The sequence below is a fragment of the Raphanus sativus genome, chromosome 5 (genome assembly GCF_000801105.2).
Source record: "Raphanus sativus cultivar WK10039 chromosome 5, ASM80110v3, whole genome shotgun sequence".
NCBI lineage: Eukaryota > Viridiplantae > Streptophyta > Magnoliopsida > Brassicales > Brassicaceae > Raphanus > Raphanus sativus.
Window position 1 is genome coordinate 35,451,139 of NC_079515.1, and position 17,018 is coordinate 35,468,156.

Consider the following 17,018-nt stretch of genomic DNA (forward strand, 5'->3'; position numbering starts at 1 on the left):
TATACGCGTCACCAACCAAAACTTAACGACTTGGTTACAACCTACAACTTGTTTTGGCTTCAAGTACTTCGTTTTGTTTGGTCTTGATTTTGTTAATTGGTTGCCAAGCTTTTATACATTTACACGCTATAGTTAATGATGTAATATTTTCTAAAACCATATTTTAGAAGATGATTAAAGGTTAAGTGCATGTTCGAAAGAAAATTTTCACACAAGGCCTGAAACTTTTTTTTTTGGTAAAATCAAGGCCTGAAACTTACTGGACAGTTATCTTTACATATCTTTTTCTGAAAACACAGGACGATTATCTTTACTATACATGATCATATGTGTATATTTTTTTTGTCCAACAACATAAAATGTGCAGTATGGAGGGTTGAAATCTGGATGGTAATATACATATCAATAATATTGATTAACACAAGATATATATTAGGCTACATTTCATGGTTTAGAACTTTAGAATAAATACATTATAGTACAAATTCCTCACTTTATAAACAACCATGCCATCAAAAAGGCAGATAATATTATAGTAGTTATTGCTTATTACTGATCAAGAAAAAGCAAATATTATCCATCTCAAGCAAAGCAGGAGTCACAATCAAACTCTATATATATCTACATGGATTTAATCTTTTTTTTTAAACTTACATGGATTTAATCTTCATACAAAACTTAGTTACAACTTACAGGTTTCTAGAAATGAGGAAAACAAAGTATAAAATTTAAATTTACCAAATAAAGCCAAATTTAATTGCTCTTATATATACTTAAAAGTATAAAGTTAAAGTTTCAACTTAATAATATAAAATTACCTGTAGATATATATTATAGTTTTTAATAAATGATTTTCGACACCTACAAATAAAAATAACTTTATTTAGATAATAAAAACCGTGTTGAAAATCAGCAGTAAAATGGCCCCCACCCACCAACTACGCTGCACTCGACCAATAGTTTATAGACAAATCATAAACAAAATCGCATGTAATGGAAATAAATCATAGTGGATGTGTTGCCAAAAAAAAAAAAAATCATAGTGGATGTAATAATTAAAAAAAATCCGGTTTCGTCCAGTTTCTTTATAAAACCCAACGTACCATTATAATAGCTCAATCAAAAGAAGAAAAAAAAGAATAACAAACGTTACATTTTTGAAAAGGAGTTTTATTTTTTCCTAAGTGGAAGAATTAGAGTCTACACACAAATGGTGCTCCAACAACAACAACAAACGCTTTTTGTCACAAAGAAGACAGATCAAGAACCTTCTCATGAGTTCATTTTCCGGTCCAAACTTCCCGATATCTCCATCCCGAATCATCTTCCTCTCACCGATTACATCTTCCAGAAGTTCTCCGGCGACGGCGGCGGAGACTCAACAGCCACATGTCTCATCGACGGTGCCACCGGTCGTATCTTTACCTTCGGTGATGTACAAATCAGTTTACGGCGTATCGCCGCCGGGATCCACGGGCTAGGGATCTGCCAACGTGACACCGTCATGCTCCTTCTCCCAAACTCGCCGGAGTTTGCTCTCTCCTTCCTCGCCGTCGCGTACCTCGGAGCCGTATCCACCACCGCGAATCCGTTCTATACAGAGTCGGAGATAGAGAAACAGGCAAAAGCCTCCGCCACGAAGATGATCATCACTAAGCCATGTTACGTTGATAAACTTACAAACCTGAAAAACGACGGCGTTTTAATCGTTTGCGTGGAAGATGAAAACGACGCCGTTTCGGTGGCTGACGGTTGCGTGAGTTTCAAGGAACTGACCCAAGCGGACGAAACAGAGTTTCCTAAACCGGAGATTTCGCCGGAGGACACTGTAGCGATGCCGTACTCCTCCGGAACCACGGGGCTTCCTAAAGGAGTGATGATCACTCACAAGGGATTAGTTACGAGCATCGCTCAGAAAGTGGACGGAGAAAACCCTAACCTCAACTTCACCGGAGATGACGTCATCCTCTGTTTTCTCCCGATGTTCCACATTTACGCGCTCGACGCATTGATGCTCTCGGCGATGAGGACGGGTGCGGCGATCTTGATCGTTCCGAGGTTCGAGTTGAATCTAGTGATGGAGCTGATTCAGAGGTATAAGGTCACTGTAGTTCCGGTGGCCCCTCCAGTGGTTCTAGCGTTTGTTAAGTCCCCTGAGACGGAGAGGTACGACCTGAGCTCGGTGAGGATGATGCTTTCAGGTGCAGCTACGCTCAAGAAGGAGCTTGAAGACGCCGTGCGTCTCAAGTTTCCCAGTGCCATATTTGGACAGGTCAGTTTTAGTTAGTGTCCTTTCACTTTCACAGCTATTTTGCTATTTCTTCGTAAATTTGATTCAATTGGAAAGAGTTAGAAACATTACTATTGAGAATTTGAGATTAGTTAGTAACTCGTGGATTAGTATGCTATTTTGATTAAGATTTAGTATAAAATGCTTGTAGTAGGTGAAGATTTGTCGCTATGTGCAATTGCCTAACGTGATTAATCAAATGGAATATTTTAATGTATAAATAGACACACTAACAAGTTCGTGGTTTAAATATTTAAGAAATGGACTAATAGTGGTGGTTCACCAAACCTAAGCTTTAAAACTATATATGTTAGTGTCTAGATCTTCAGCGTTACCAAATTTCCAATATTTATTGATAAATTGCGATGTTAGAGGTACCAATAGTATTTGATTACATGTAGTCGTTTGATTAGCTATCGTTGTCAATATCTTTGACTATACAAGTTTTCAGTGAGATCAAAATTAAGCTATATCTCCTGCTGAGTGAAGATATTATAAAGGACTTCCATATTCTGAAGTCTTTGACCAATAAGTAGTAGATACACTAACAAGTTCGTGGTCAAAATATGTAAGAAATGGATTAATTAGTGGTAGTTGCACCAAACCTAAGCTTTACAACTATTTATGTCAGTGTTAGTGTAGATCGGCATCGTCAAATTTCGTATATATACGGATAATGGCGATGTTAGAGTACCAATACTATACTTGTTTTAATACGTAGAAATTGACTACCTATCGTTCTCATCATCTTTGACTATGCAAGTCAACCAGTTTGATGAAAGTAAAGTACCTCGTGGTGGGCAGGCGAATTATAAAGGGGAACGAAGCAAAAACATATTGTTTTGAAATTGCACATCAAAACGACAATTCCAAATTCTGACAGATGTATTTATTCTATTAATAGCAAAAAAATAAAAAAAAAGTTAGCAAGCTGTACATCTAGTTGACCAGATAGAAGGATGGTTCATATTTGACTTTGAGAGTCTAACCCAGTTTAGCTGATTTAGTTAGAACTGAGAAGGATTCATTCTAGTCTAATAAATTGTTCAAACATTAATTTAAGTACTTTTCTATAGGCTAGTTTCTGCTTGGTCCAAATTATCTGGTTATATGTGTATATATGATTTATCCGGCTATATTATAGATTAAAACAGTTTAAACATTTTATTAGACTAGATATATCTATCATCCTGCGGGTTTCTTAGTTCCTGTCTAGTTAACAACTATAGAACTCATTTTAGACTTGAATCCTTTTTTTCTGTCAATAAGGTTGAACCCTTTTATTGTGAGATTGTTCTCGATTTAAGGCAATAAAGCATGCACCTTCGATTATGAAAAAAAAAATATAAACAGCAAAACTAAAGACAATAAATTAGTTCCTGAGACAATATGGTTTGTGCACAAAAAAAAAAAAAAGACAATATGGTTTCGCTCGGCTGGTTGAAAATCACTAAGTAGTTCCTAAGATATGATAATAGAATAACAGAACCAACATTATCTTGTTCATATTTTGCATCATATTAAAAGGTACAGTAACAAATAAAAAAAATATAAAACAAATAGAGTACAATGATTATTCGCTTTTAAATGGAGTTTAGGGCCACACACACTGACAAATAAAGAACACTCTAATCCCACTGCTCCCTTTATTCTGCATTTTCTCTGTTTGGTTTCTCACTTTATTGTTTTGATTTTAGATAATATATAAGTTTAGATGATTTGTGAGCAATGAATTATTTGCACCGTTTAGTCCATTACTGGGGACACATTCATTACTCATCTCTTTTAAGCATCACCCATCCAGATCGAGCTTATAGTTGTTTTTAATTACATTTGACAAAAATAAACTCCAGTATTGATGTATTGGTAGATTGTGGGATCATACAGAAGACGCTAACAGTTCCTATTAAATTTCATTCAACTAGGACGACAAACACATGTTGATGACACTGTCATACATTAATTTTTCGTTTACTTAATTATGTTTTTCAGACAGAACTTATTTGATGACTTTGCAGTTGTTTCTTAGTTCCTGTCTTCGTCAGTATGGATGTTATTATGGTAGACAATTGTCAACTTGTTGTCGTTTTCACATTTTTGTAATGACTAAACTAAAAAAAAAGAAACACGTTTTCAGGGTTATGGAATGACTGAGTCAGGAACGGTGGCTAAATCATTAGCGTTTGCAAAGAACCCATTCAAGACCAAGTCTGGTGCGTGCGGGACGGTGATCAGAAACGCAGAGATGAAAGTGGTCGACACCATAACCGGAGTCTCCTTACCATACAACAAACCTGGGGAAATATGCGTCCGAGGCGATCAGCTCATGAAAGGTAAACAGATAAATGCTTTGTATATTTTTACTCACATGGGAAGAACACTTGGATGGTGTAAAAATGGTGCAATGTTGTTAAGGTTATTTGAATGATCCGGAGGCTACTGCGATAACCATAGACAAAGACGGATGGTTACACACTGGAGACATTGGGTTTGTGGATGATGATGACGAGATCTTCATTGTGGATCGGTTAAAGGAACTCATCAAATTCAAAGGCTATCAAGTGGCTCCAGCTGAGCTTGAAGCATTGCTTATTTCTCATCCTTATATCGATGATGCTGCAGTTGTCGCGTGAGTTTAGGAAACAAAATCTGAATACTACCAATTCAAAACACTACTATTTGTAGCTTATATTAAATTTTGAATTTTCAGGATGAAGGATGAAATAGCTGATGAGGTCCCGGTAGCATATGTGGTTAGATCGGAAGGGTCTCAGTTAACCGAAGATGATGTCAAGAGTTATGTCAACAAACAGGTAACGTTTTGAGATTTCACTTTCGGTCTCCAAACGCAAAACACACACACAAAGATGGATGGAGACTTAACATGTCTTATATTAATGGTGTGATAATCTTACGTGTAGGTGGTTCATTACAAGAGAATCAAGATGGTGTTTTTCATAGAAGCTATACCTAAAGCAGTCTCGGGAAAGATTTTAAGGAAGGAACTCCGAGCTAAACTGGAAGCTGAGTACCCTAAATAGGTACAAGGGAGTTGTGGATGAATGTGTAAAACTCCAACACTGAAGTCACTAAGAAGCAATTATGTACACATTGTCTCAGGAAGATTGAGAAAAGTGAATGGAGGGTTTGGTGGTTTCAAAATCCTCATGTCTTTGTAATTTTCAGAACTCTAAATTATAAAACGCTAGTGTCAATATCTTGTTTGTATTTGGAACCCAAAGCTAAGCTACCCCCAGCAACATGATACATTCCTTATTTATCATTTCAACATGAGAATACATCACACCAGAAGTCGAATGTGAGAACTAACATATATGTTAAAACATATTGTTCATGTCTATGACTTTATGACCAACATAATAAACATGAAGTAGACTGTCTTAGCAGATGCTGAGCATCTAGAACCCAAGATTAGATTCCTAATCAAACTAAAGCATCAAGACACTGAGGTTTTCCATATGAATCCTACCAATTAGAAGAGAGTCACATGATTTCCTCAAAGGTCACAAGACAAAGCTTTCGACATTTCCGCAACTATTAGACAAATGAAGACGATAAAATGGCAAGGAAACAAAGAAGCCTTTACGAAATAAAAAATCAGAAGCTTAATTAATAAACCGGAAGATCCTCGATTACTTCCTGATATAATAAAGCAACTGCAAAGCCAAACCGATCTTCATTCATAACCAATATAAGCACTACCCAAAGACAAAACAAGACGAGTTCATCTTCACAAGACTCAAACCAAGTTTCTTTCCTGACCAATCATATACCTTAACCTCAATCACAACAACCTCCTTCTACTTATAAAACATGAAAATGGTAAGAGAAAAAAAAAAGCAAACAACTAAGACGAAGAAGGGAGAGGACGAGGCGGCGGCAACATTTGACGAAGATTCGTACCACCACTCGATTTGAGTATAAAAGGATGCTGCAAGAGCTGTTGAGCAGACCATCTCTTAGGAGGATCACTCTGCAAGCAACAAGAGATGAAGTGACGAAACTCCTCAGACGCCGTCGCCGGAGCTTCCGGCGGCTGAGTCATACATATAGCACACATCAAACTCGCCCAGTCACCTTGTCTACTCACAGCGAAAGGGAACCTCCCCAAGTAAAACTCCAAGACGCTAACACCGAGACTCCATATATCCCCCGCGTAACCGTCGTAACGTCCGTGATTCAGGTCGGTGTTGATCCTCTCGGGGCTCATGTAAGCGATGGTCCCGACAGATGAGTTGCAAGGATCCATGGTCTGCGCCAAGATCCGACTCACTCCAAAGTCAGCAATCTTGACGTTATCGGCCGAGTTTATGAGAAGGTTGGACGGTTTGATGTCGCGGTGGACGATGTGACGGCGGTGGATATAAGCCAAGCCGCTGAGAATCTGGCGCGTGAGGTTAGCGAGCTCGTCTTCCCGCGGCGCGTGTTTGCCTTCGAGGGAGCCTTTGTCCATGAACTCGAGAAGGACCTGGACCTCGCCGTTGTGATCGAACATGTCGTGGCATTTCACGACGTTGGGGTGGTCAACGCTGCGCAGGATCTCGATCTCTCTGCAGATCTGGCGCCTCACGTTGTCGTCGTGGTTCCCGTAGATCACCTTGAGAGCGAAGAGACGGGAGGTGGGACGGTGGATCACTTTGTAGACCGTTCCTCCGGCGCCGCTGCCGATACGGTTCACGCGCTCTAGCTCTGATAAGCATTTGGCGGCGGAGATGTTGGTGGAGATGGCGGAGGAGGAGGCCGGAGCAGAGGAGGAGGATGGAGGAGGGAGAGGGAGAGGGACAGCGAGAGCCACGTCGCGGTTAGGGAGTGGCAAGTGGAGGTCAGGACGTTTGCTTCGTCTCATGGCTTCCTCTTCTTCGTCTTCTTCTTCGTGTATAATCACCGATAGGGTTTGATTCGTCCTTGGAATCGATCTGATCAAAGCAAAAAGTTTAAATAAAGAGTCAATCATCGAGCAAAAGGTATCCACGCGCTCAGGGGTGCGCGTGTGGGAAAATGCAAACTGTAGAAGTATATGTTTGGCTGTGTTGTATAACTTACAAACACAAGAACTTGTGTTGGTCGGTCTGTTATATTAATGGGATTTGTTTTGGCATGGGGATAATACGGCTATGACGCATAAAACAAAAACTTGTGCAACATAGTGGCAACGAAAGATGGGGGCAAAATAAATGGACCATATAAGAACATATGTAGCTTATGATGAAAATATTTGAGTCATTCAAGCATAACTATGATGGGAAAAGGGATAAAGAAAAGATTTGAGTCATTCGAGCAGGATTATGATGTGAAAAGGATAAATGGAACGCTTACTATACGGTTCAAGTTACCTCTTGCAACAAGAAAGAACTTCTTGAAAGAGCAGCAACTGAAAAATCTTGACTCGTGGAGGAAGAGTGTAGTGATGAGATGCAGAAGAAGATATGAAACTTGATGAAACCTATATAGTTGATTAAGAACTAGCAAATGGACCTTTTTTGTCATCAATATAATCAAAACTAGATTAAAATTATGTTGACCAAACAGGGGGAGGGGGCTCTATGTCTATGTAGACAATATAAGACGCTTAAATATGAGCATCATATATAAAATTATTCACTTTTGCGTTTTGAGTATGGAGTACATGACCGATCAGAATGTTATGGAACTCTTTTTGATCTAATGTATTTCTTTTAGGTTGGATGCAAAAACAGACTATTTTTTTTGTTCTGAAACCATTTTCATCAATTTAAATAATCTATCATAAATGTAATATAAAAATTATTGTAGATTTCTTTTACATTCCATTGCCATATAAAAACTTTAAACTCTGAATATAGAGAGTAGAAACAATTTCTTAAGTTTCTCGTCCAATAAGTTCATCAAACCATAATATTTTATCCCTTATATATTATTTTAGGAGCACTCAAAATAAATAACCTTCACTTGATGTGTGATTTATATGAGTGTCATTTCCTACGTGGCAGTCTCACAAGCACTCTCACACCTTTTTTTGAAAGATCCTTAGTTTACTAGAATTATTACATCATATGCCATTAGTCATTACCATATAAATGTATACGATTTATATTCTTATATTTACGTGTAGATAGAGATCCGTGGTAACAATGACATAATACTTTTGTGAACTATTATTTGCCTATTTTATTCATATTTCTTATGTTTCAATGTTTTATATAATTAATATGATACTACTTACGAAGTAGACGATATATTTCATAGTAATATAAGATTATATATCTCTCTTTTATTATTTGTTATTTCTATCATTCAAATTTCAGGAGCAGCGTGGATGAATTTTGTTTTAGTCCATTATAATAATTCAGAAATGTCTAAGTTCAACTTATAATTAAAATTCTTTTGGTCGATATATTTCATATATTGGATAATATTAGACGCGGCTCCGTATAACTAAATATTGCTTGCTGAATATTATATCCTCTTGAAATTTTCATTATGATTAAACATGGTCATAAATTATTTTTTGTGTTAATGACCGAGAACTTATACCAAAATTAAATGTGGTCATAAGATGACGGTCTAATTTAGGCAACATGTGATTTGAAACGAATATTGATTTATTACATTCATTTATTACATACCTTTTTGTCGAGAATGAATTTTCGATTTATTGAGAATAAGGTAAGTGAATATTTTGGCCTTGGACACCAAATACTAAGATTTAATCGATTTGTGTAACAAACACAATAGTTTTAATGCTGTTTCGCTTGAGGTATGTTATTTAAAAAACAAATATTAATTCTCAACTGAGACTGAGGTTATTATGTATATCATGATTTGCCATGATCTTCAATATTTATTATGTATCAGTTAGAACGTGTTTTATGGTATTAGGGCTTTGATTATAGACGTCGAACTATACAAATAAATGGAAACGTAAAATTATTATGAATCATTTTTCCAAATATACCACGGACGAAATTGGCGCAACAGCATTAAAATTTGTTCTGATCAAGATTACAAATAAAATTATTTTCAATCGAGCTATTAATTCCTTCTAACTTGACTAGCTAGACCTATGCACCTCACATTTTTGTATGACTTTTATTCTTTACAAAAGTCATTAGTTACAATTTTATTTTTAATATTCAAATGTGTATATCAATGTAATGATATATTTGTTTAACGCTGGAGTAATATAACTTTAATATTAAAATGTGTATATCAATGTAGTATATTTTCTAATGTAAATAATATATTAATATATATATATATATATATAAATGAGTATATCAATGCAATTCAATATATTTGACCGAAACAAAGACAGTTATTGTTTCTATAATACATTACAAATATAATCATGTTGTTATGATAATGGCAATCATCGCTATAAATGATAATCATATCAGTACCTGCTCGATATTAACTCCAAACGGATTGATGTTACGAAGTAAATAAATTCAAACGGATTGATATTGCGCTTATAAATCATAATTTAATGATATTACTTCAACCATGACATCAAATACTTTTGGTGTAATATTGTATTTATCATCAAATGTTTATGGTGTAATATTGAAGCTGTATTCTTTCCAAATTTTATGATCAATTAGGGATTGTAGACGTGATTTTGTGGCGTGGCTATTTTAAAAAAACTTCAAAGCTTATTTTATTTACATATCCAAAATTTCGTTGAATCGCTTAACATGAATAATATGTAATATTTTGTGCATATGATTTTAATCTTTTTAATATTTATATACAGTAAAACCTCTATAACTTAATAATCTCTATAAATTAATAATTTTTTCTCGGTCTCGAGTTGGTTCGGTTCAAAATATGATACAAATCAATAAAATAATAAGATAATATTTTTTTTCTACAAAATCCTATGTAAATATATGGTCCCATTAAATCATAAGTTAATTTAATATTATACATATTATTATATTGTTTGTTTTGTATTCACAATGAAATTTATCTTTATATCTTCTTAACACTTAATATATTTTTGATGATAATTAGTAATATTATATCTAAAAGACATTTAAGTTCTATGTAATATATATTAATACACCAAATAATATAATAAAATTTATAAAGATGTCAAATTTCAAAAAATAACAATTATTGTTTTATATACTAAAATCAAATGTTTTCTTATTTTAGAATAATACATCTTAAACTAAAAATCTAAATAAGAAAACTTTGTAAATTAATATTACTATAAATTAATAAAATTACAAAATCCAAATATTATTAATTTATAGAGGTTTTACTGTATTTAATATTTTAACTTAATGAAGTTCTTTCACCCTGCGCAGGGCGCAGATTATCACCTAGTGGATAGTAAAAGAGAAGTTAACAATGAATAGTATTGATATGTAACTTTAATATAAACCCACAAAAATGAATATAACAATCTAAATTAGTTTGCCGAAATTGAAAGAATAATATAAAAAAATTATCAAATATTAATTTATTTCAATACAAAAACATACTATGGTTAAATTTGCAAAGTAAAATAAATTCAGTATACTCAAATAAAAGCCAAATCGACTAGATGTTATATAACTTAATTATATATCTAAGTAAAATAATATAATATTATTTAAATAAATCGTACATATAACTTAAAATTATTAAAACTAAAATTAGAATATATATATATATATATAATATATATTTATAATAAAATATTGTAAGAGTCAAAATTTTAAAATGTACTTTTATGGATCGTGTACTTTATAATAAGATGGAATACATAAATTGTTTTGAATTTCCAAATTTTTGATTTATGGATCACATAAAATATATTAAATCATTCTTAATTTATATGTTATTAGTACGAATAATGTATATTATCTTGATAATATGTGTTCTGATGTAAATAACTGAATTAGTCATTCGAATGATAAAATATGAGTCTTATTTTGGTACTTAAATAGTACGCCACTGACTTATATATGTTGTTTTATTGGTCAACATTAAGTTAGTTATATATTAATAGAAATAATTTGTCACTTTAAAATTAAGGATACTAGATTTTGATCCGCCGTTTGAAGGGCGAGTATATGTCTTGTTTTTATATATTTTCTAAAAATAATTTAATTTATTTGTGTTTTATAATTATATTAGTGTTTAGTATTAATTAATTTAATATTTTTGGTGACTATATTCAATATATCAAGTTGCATAACTATACATTTGTATCATATGCATTTTAGAACCATTTTAAAACTTTGTTCCTAAAGTTTGCAACATATTATATTTACTTGATAATTACCTAACATAATTTAGTCAAGAAGAATTTATATCCCAATCGCTCCAAAAATAAAAGTCTCATACTCTTAGACATGATCTATATATTCGAATGATTCTTAAATTATTATATTTGAAACTAATATCAAACTCAACCCGCAACTAAAACCGAACAAATTTTTTGAAAAATGTTTAAAGAATATAAACATATTCTGTTATATATATATGTAGTTGGGTTAAAATGGTCTTCCCTAACTTTAAGTAGATCCGCATTTAATAAATATTTTTATTCGAATAACCTATTTAAAACTCGTTAAACTAAATGAGTTCATATGAATATTTATTTCTATTAAAAATTCACTTAAACTAGTTAAACCCCGTCAATCATAAAATAAATTTTATTAATAACCCGCTTCCACCATTAATTAATATCAATATTAGTTAACTTTATTAGTTAACTTTTAAAGTTTCATAAGAAATATATTTCCATCGGTTTATATATATTTCTGTTAAATTTTAATATATATAATATATATATATATATATATATAATATATTCCAAAATATTAATATTTTGTAAGCAAAACAATTTTGTGTTGTACATTCAAAGGACGGGTATATTTTTTGTTTTATATTTAGAAAAAATCATATTTGTGTCTTTAATCATATTATTTTTGTAATAATATTGTGTAAATATTTTCTTAAATGACTAATAAAAAAGTTTAATAATTGTATTAAAATAGTTAAACTGAACCTATATATATATATATATATCATGTTTCTAGTTTAATAGAATAGATATTTAGATATCAATAATTAAATTGTAAGTTTTTAAAAGTATTGAACTGTATATAATTCCTTTTAAACTTATTCTTAAGAAGCATTGTTAACTGAAAAAAGGTATTGCCAACAAAAAATAATCAAATACTATTATTCAAAATAATAAGCCATCGTTTGATAATGTTAGGAAATCCATTTTTCATACGTTTGCTAACAAAAAAAGGAGTTGCCGAAAATAACAGAGTTATAGTTTTATTAACTTTAAAACCAAAATGTGCTTTTACAAAAAAATAAGAGTAATATTTCATTTTTTAAATATAAAAATAAATATTTGGACACAACCTTTTTAATAAGTCATGCTGCAGAAATTAATAGAATAGATCCTCCATATGCAGTACCTTTTTTACTGGCAAATTTCGGGGAGAATATAAATGAACTGACGAGTCTGTTGAGAGCGTGAGTATATCTGCTCTGTTTAATAATATCTTCAGTCCATTGATTTTCCTTTGAGATCTTGACTTTTTTTTGTATTACTGCTGTCTTGTCAAGAATCATGTGGTCAACTCAGAACAATTTTAATACCCCAAACAAAAAACATTAAAATATGTTGTAATAAAAGAAGATGGCTAAAAGCATTCTATTATTTATCATAAGAGTAGGCCTGGGCGTTCGGGTACCCATTCGGGTTCGGTTCGGGTTTTTCGGATTTCGGTTCTATTTTGTAACACCTTCTAGGTCCCATTCTAGTAAATCTACAAGTTCGGTTTCGGGTTCGGATATAACACATCGGTTTCGGTTCGGTTCGGTTAATACCCGAAGTAACCATATATCATTCGGATTCGGGTTATATCAGATCGGTTCGGATATACCCTAAGTAAAATCTAAAATTCAATAGAAAAACATAAAAATATATACTTATTTATATATAATGGAGTATTTAAGATATTTTTAAAAAAAATTAGATACTATTGTTAGATATCATGTTGAAATAAACATGAAATTGAATATTTGAAGTACATATTATGTTTTAAATATTTATATTATATATTAATTCGGACATTCGAATCGATTTGTTGGATATTTTCGGGTTTTTCGGGTTTTCGGGTTTTTCGGATTATCCATTCGGGTTCGGTTAATAACACTTCGGGTTCGGATATGTTTTGTAACACCCTACAAGATCCATTCGGATATTTAGAATTCGGATTCGGTTCGGATCGGGTTTTTCGGTTCGGGTTCGGTTCGGATTTCGGGTTACGGGTTTTATGCCCAGCCCTAGTTTTATGCATTCTTTTATTTATCACAAGACGGAATTAAAAGCAATTAACTAGGACGCCGGAGCAGAAGAAGACGAAAGTAGAGGACGAACGGTTGATTTGAGTATGAAAGGATGCTGCAAAAGCTGTTGCGCAGACCATCTCTTAGGAGGATCTTTTTGTAAGCAACAAGAGATGAAGTGACGAAACTCCTGACGCCGTCGCCGGAGCCTCCGGCGGCTGAGACATAGCAATGGCGCACAGTAGACTCGCCAAGTCACTGTCTCTACTCACAGCAAAAGGGAACCTCCCCAAGTAGAACTCCAAGATGCTAACACCAAGACTCCATATATCTCCGGCGCAACCGTCGTAACGCCCGTCATTCTGATCTGTGTCGATCCTCTCGGGCTCATGTAAGCGACGGTTCCGACAGAAGAGTTGCAAGGATCCATGGTCTGCGCCAAGATCCTACTCACTCCAAAATCAGCAATCTTGACGTTCTTGGCTGAGTTTATGAGAAGATTGGACGGTTTGATGTCACGGTGGACGATTTTACGGCCGTGAAGGTAGGCCAAGCCGCTGAGAATCTGCCGTGTGAGATCAGCGAGTTCAGGTTCTTGACATACGTGTGCACCTTCGAGAGAGCCTTTGTCCATGAACTCAAGCAAGAGATGGACCTCGCCGCTGAGATCAAACATGTCGTGACATTTCATGACGTTTGGGTGGTCAACACTTCGCAGGATCTCGATCTCTCTACTGATCTGACGCCTCACATTCTCGTCGTGGTTCCCGTAGATCACCTTGAGAGCGAAGAGGCGTGAAGTTGGACGGTGGATCACTTTGTAGACCGTTCCTCCCGTTGCCGCTTCCGATACGGTTCACGCGCTCTAGCTCGGATAAGCTTTTGGCGGGGGAGATGTTGGTGGAGTTCGGAAGAGGAGGTAGAGGAAGAGGGACAGCGAGAGCCACGTTGCGGTTAGGAAGTGTTACGCTGAGGTCGGGACGTTTGTTTCGTCTCATGGCGTCTATAACCGTACTATCTCTGTCTTCTTCGATCTGATCAAAGGAAAAAAAGTTAAATCTAGAAAAATGTATCCACGCGCTCAGGGAGTGCGCGTGTGAAAAAATGCAAAGCTGTGGAAATGTATATGTCTTTCGTTGTAACTTGTAAGTTGGTCGGTCTGCTATATTTAATGGTATTTGTAATAAAACAAAAACTTGTGCAACATAGAGACACCAGTAAAGATGGAGCAAATTAAATGGACCATATAAGAAAATAAATAGCTTAGATGAAAAGATTTGAAACCATTTCGAGCATGATTATGATGAGAAAAAGAACGGTTACTATACGGCTCAAGTTACCCCTTGTAGGGATGAAGCAACAAGAAGGAACTTCTTGAAAGAGCAGCAACTGAAAAAATCTAGGACTCAGTGGAGGAAGAGTGTAGCAGACTAGCAGTGATGAGATGGAGAAGAAGATATGAAACTTGATGAACCTATATATAGTTAGTGAGAACAAGCAGATGGATTTTTCTTAGGTAGAAAAACGTGTTGAACTACTGGTATGGTAGCACAAGAACCGTAGGTGTCAAGGAGCCCTGACATATCTGTACTTCCTTGAAGGGTGGTTAACTAACTCTCTTCTTTTCTTTTTTGTTTTTTCTTCCAACAACTGCTTTGCATCCATATAATCATATTTGGCATTTTAAGTTTCAAAACTAAAAAAAAAAAGTTTCAAAACTGCTTATTGCTCGGATGCATATTGTGTGAACTCATTAATACATAACATGTGACAGCTCTTATTAGCTTGTTACTTGCATTCTCAATTCTTTTGTTTTTATATAATTGTGTAGGAGTTGTTTGTCTTGTTGTTGCTTTAAGGCGTTACTTTGTTTGGGGATTCATTTTCAGCGTTTGACTAATTAATTCCAGGTGAAACTCCATTTGCTATGGTAGGTACTAAAAAGTTACTATACGGATTTGTTATATCATAACACATGATGACATCCAGAGGCCTTATAACATCAAGTTTCTGCGGAATGCAGCTCTCATGTACTATCACATCGGTATCATTCATGAGCATGTCAGTCACATCTTGATCATTTTTCTGTTAGCACATCATTTCAGTCAGTCAATTGGAACTGACAGCGCAGAGTCAGCATCATACCGGAGGAGTTATATGACCCATATGAATTGGACTTTGTCACTTATCAGATTTAGAGAAAAGCAACACTTAAATCGAGCCTTTAAGCAATCTTTCTAACTTTTGTTTCTCAAAATTTTGAACAAATGGTTCATTTGCTGTAGAGAAGGGCCATAGTCAATAATACTCAATGGACAACAAATAAATACACAAAAATAATAATATTGTATTGAGCAAGAAACAGAAGAAGTGTTTTTCATTATTGATTGCCTGAGTATCAAGCTTTCATTGCAGACAACAAACAAAAGGAAACAAAATGTCAAGAGAGAGAGAGAGAGACGTCACAGCATCCCTTTTATCCATCCAGCCTTAGATCAAAGCTTCACACTTGAGGTGCGTCTGACCGCAAAACTGTCAACAAAACACCACACAAAAGTTGCAGTAAACACACAAAAGCCCACTGTCTGAACGAAACTGAGGTAAAAAGACTGAACATATAACATCAAATGTGAGCTCAAAAGAACCATTTCAGAGTGAACAATCCCTTCCCAACCGAAACTGAACCCTAGTTCTGATGGGTTCTAATTAAAGTTCGAACCTTTAACCGTCTCGAAAACAGAGAGAAACAACACAGAAACAAACAAAGAAGAAGCCAGATCTCGATCCAAGGATCCCTGAGGAAAGGGAAGTGAAGAAGAAGAAGAAGAAGATACCTGGTTTCTGGGGCTTTCCATCGGCCCATTTGGAGAGGGAGAAGTGAACCTTCTCGCGGCTCATCGATTCAGCCTTGAAGGGCTCTTTCAGACAGTTCCTGACCAGATTCGCGCAGATGTTCGAGTACGTTATATACGTCATCCCCCCGCGCTCTCCAGAACGGAACCGCCGCAGTCGATGCCATTCTCCGATTCCTTTTGATCGATCGATCGAGACGAGATTGAGAAGACGAAGATCTAAAGCTATCTCAGAGCAGATTGAGAGAGAAAACGCAAGTGATTCTCAGATTAAAGTCAACTCCTAGCTTATTTTCGGCCCATTGGGCTTTTGATATTAGGCCGAATAGTTAGTCTCGGAAAAAAACATGCAGTCTCTATGACATGACACGTAGACAAACGCTGTTTGGTCATCCAAAACAAGACCCTTTGTTTTGTTGATCAGGCAGGATGAATAAATTGTTTGCTGAATATGTATTGTAGTCCTTTTCTTTGTCGTCAACACTAGGAAACTTGATGAAAATGCAAAGAGAAAATGCAATGAAAGTAGAATTAGGGAATAGCATTAAGGAAACATTTTAGAATGTATTAAA

General features: G+C 34.8%; 2 protein-coding genes and 2 pseudogenes across 2 annotated transcripts; 1 reads left to right on the forward strand and 3 right to left on the reverse strand.

The window, feature by feature from the left end:
• The first annotated feature begins 1,070 nt into the window (after positions 1-1,070).
• Positions 1,071-5,581, forward strand: LOC108862454 (4-coumarate--CoA ligase 4). The gene is made up of 5 exons (XM_018636592.2): positions 1,071-2,272; positions 4,428-4,623; positions 4,706-4,919; positions 5,001-5,103; positions 5,212-5,581. The coding sequence occupies exons 1-5, from the start codon at positions 1,211-1,213 to the stop codon at positions 5,329-5,331; spliced, it is 1,695 nt and encodes a 564-aa protein (XP_018492094.2). The 5' UTR covers positions 1,071-1,210; the 3' UTR covers positions 5,332-5,581.
• A 387-nt stretch (positions 5,582-5,968) lies between these two features.
• LOC130494812 (mitogen-activated protein kinase kinase 5) lies at positions 5,969-7,335 on the reverse strand. Its single transcript, XM_056985611.1, has one exon. It carries the CDS (start codon positions 7,263-7,265, stop codon positions 6,159-6,161), a length of 1,107 nt encoding a protein of 368 aa, XP_056841591.1. The 5' UTR covers positions 7,266-7,335; the 3' UTR covers positions 5,969-6,158.
• Positions 7,336-13,643: 6,308 nt separating this feature from the next.
• LOC108858869 (mitogen-activated protein kinase kinase 5-like) lies at positions 13,644-14,991 on the reverse strand (annotated as a pseudogene).
• Positions 14,992-15,952: 961 nt separating this feature from the next.
• LOC130512557 (ATP synthase subunit epsilon, mitochondrial-like) lies at positions 15,953-16,628 on the reverse strand (annotated as a pseudogene).
• Positions 16,629-17,018: the final 390 nt, after the last annotated feature.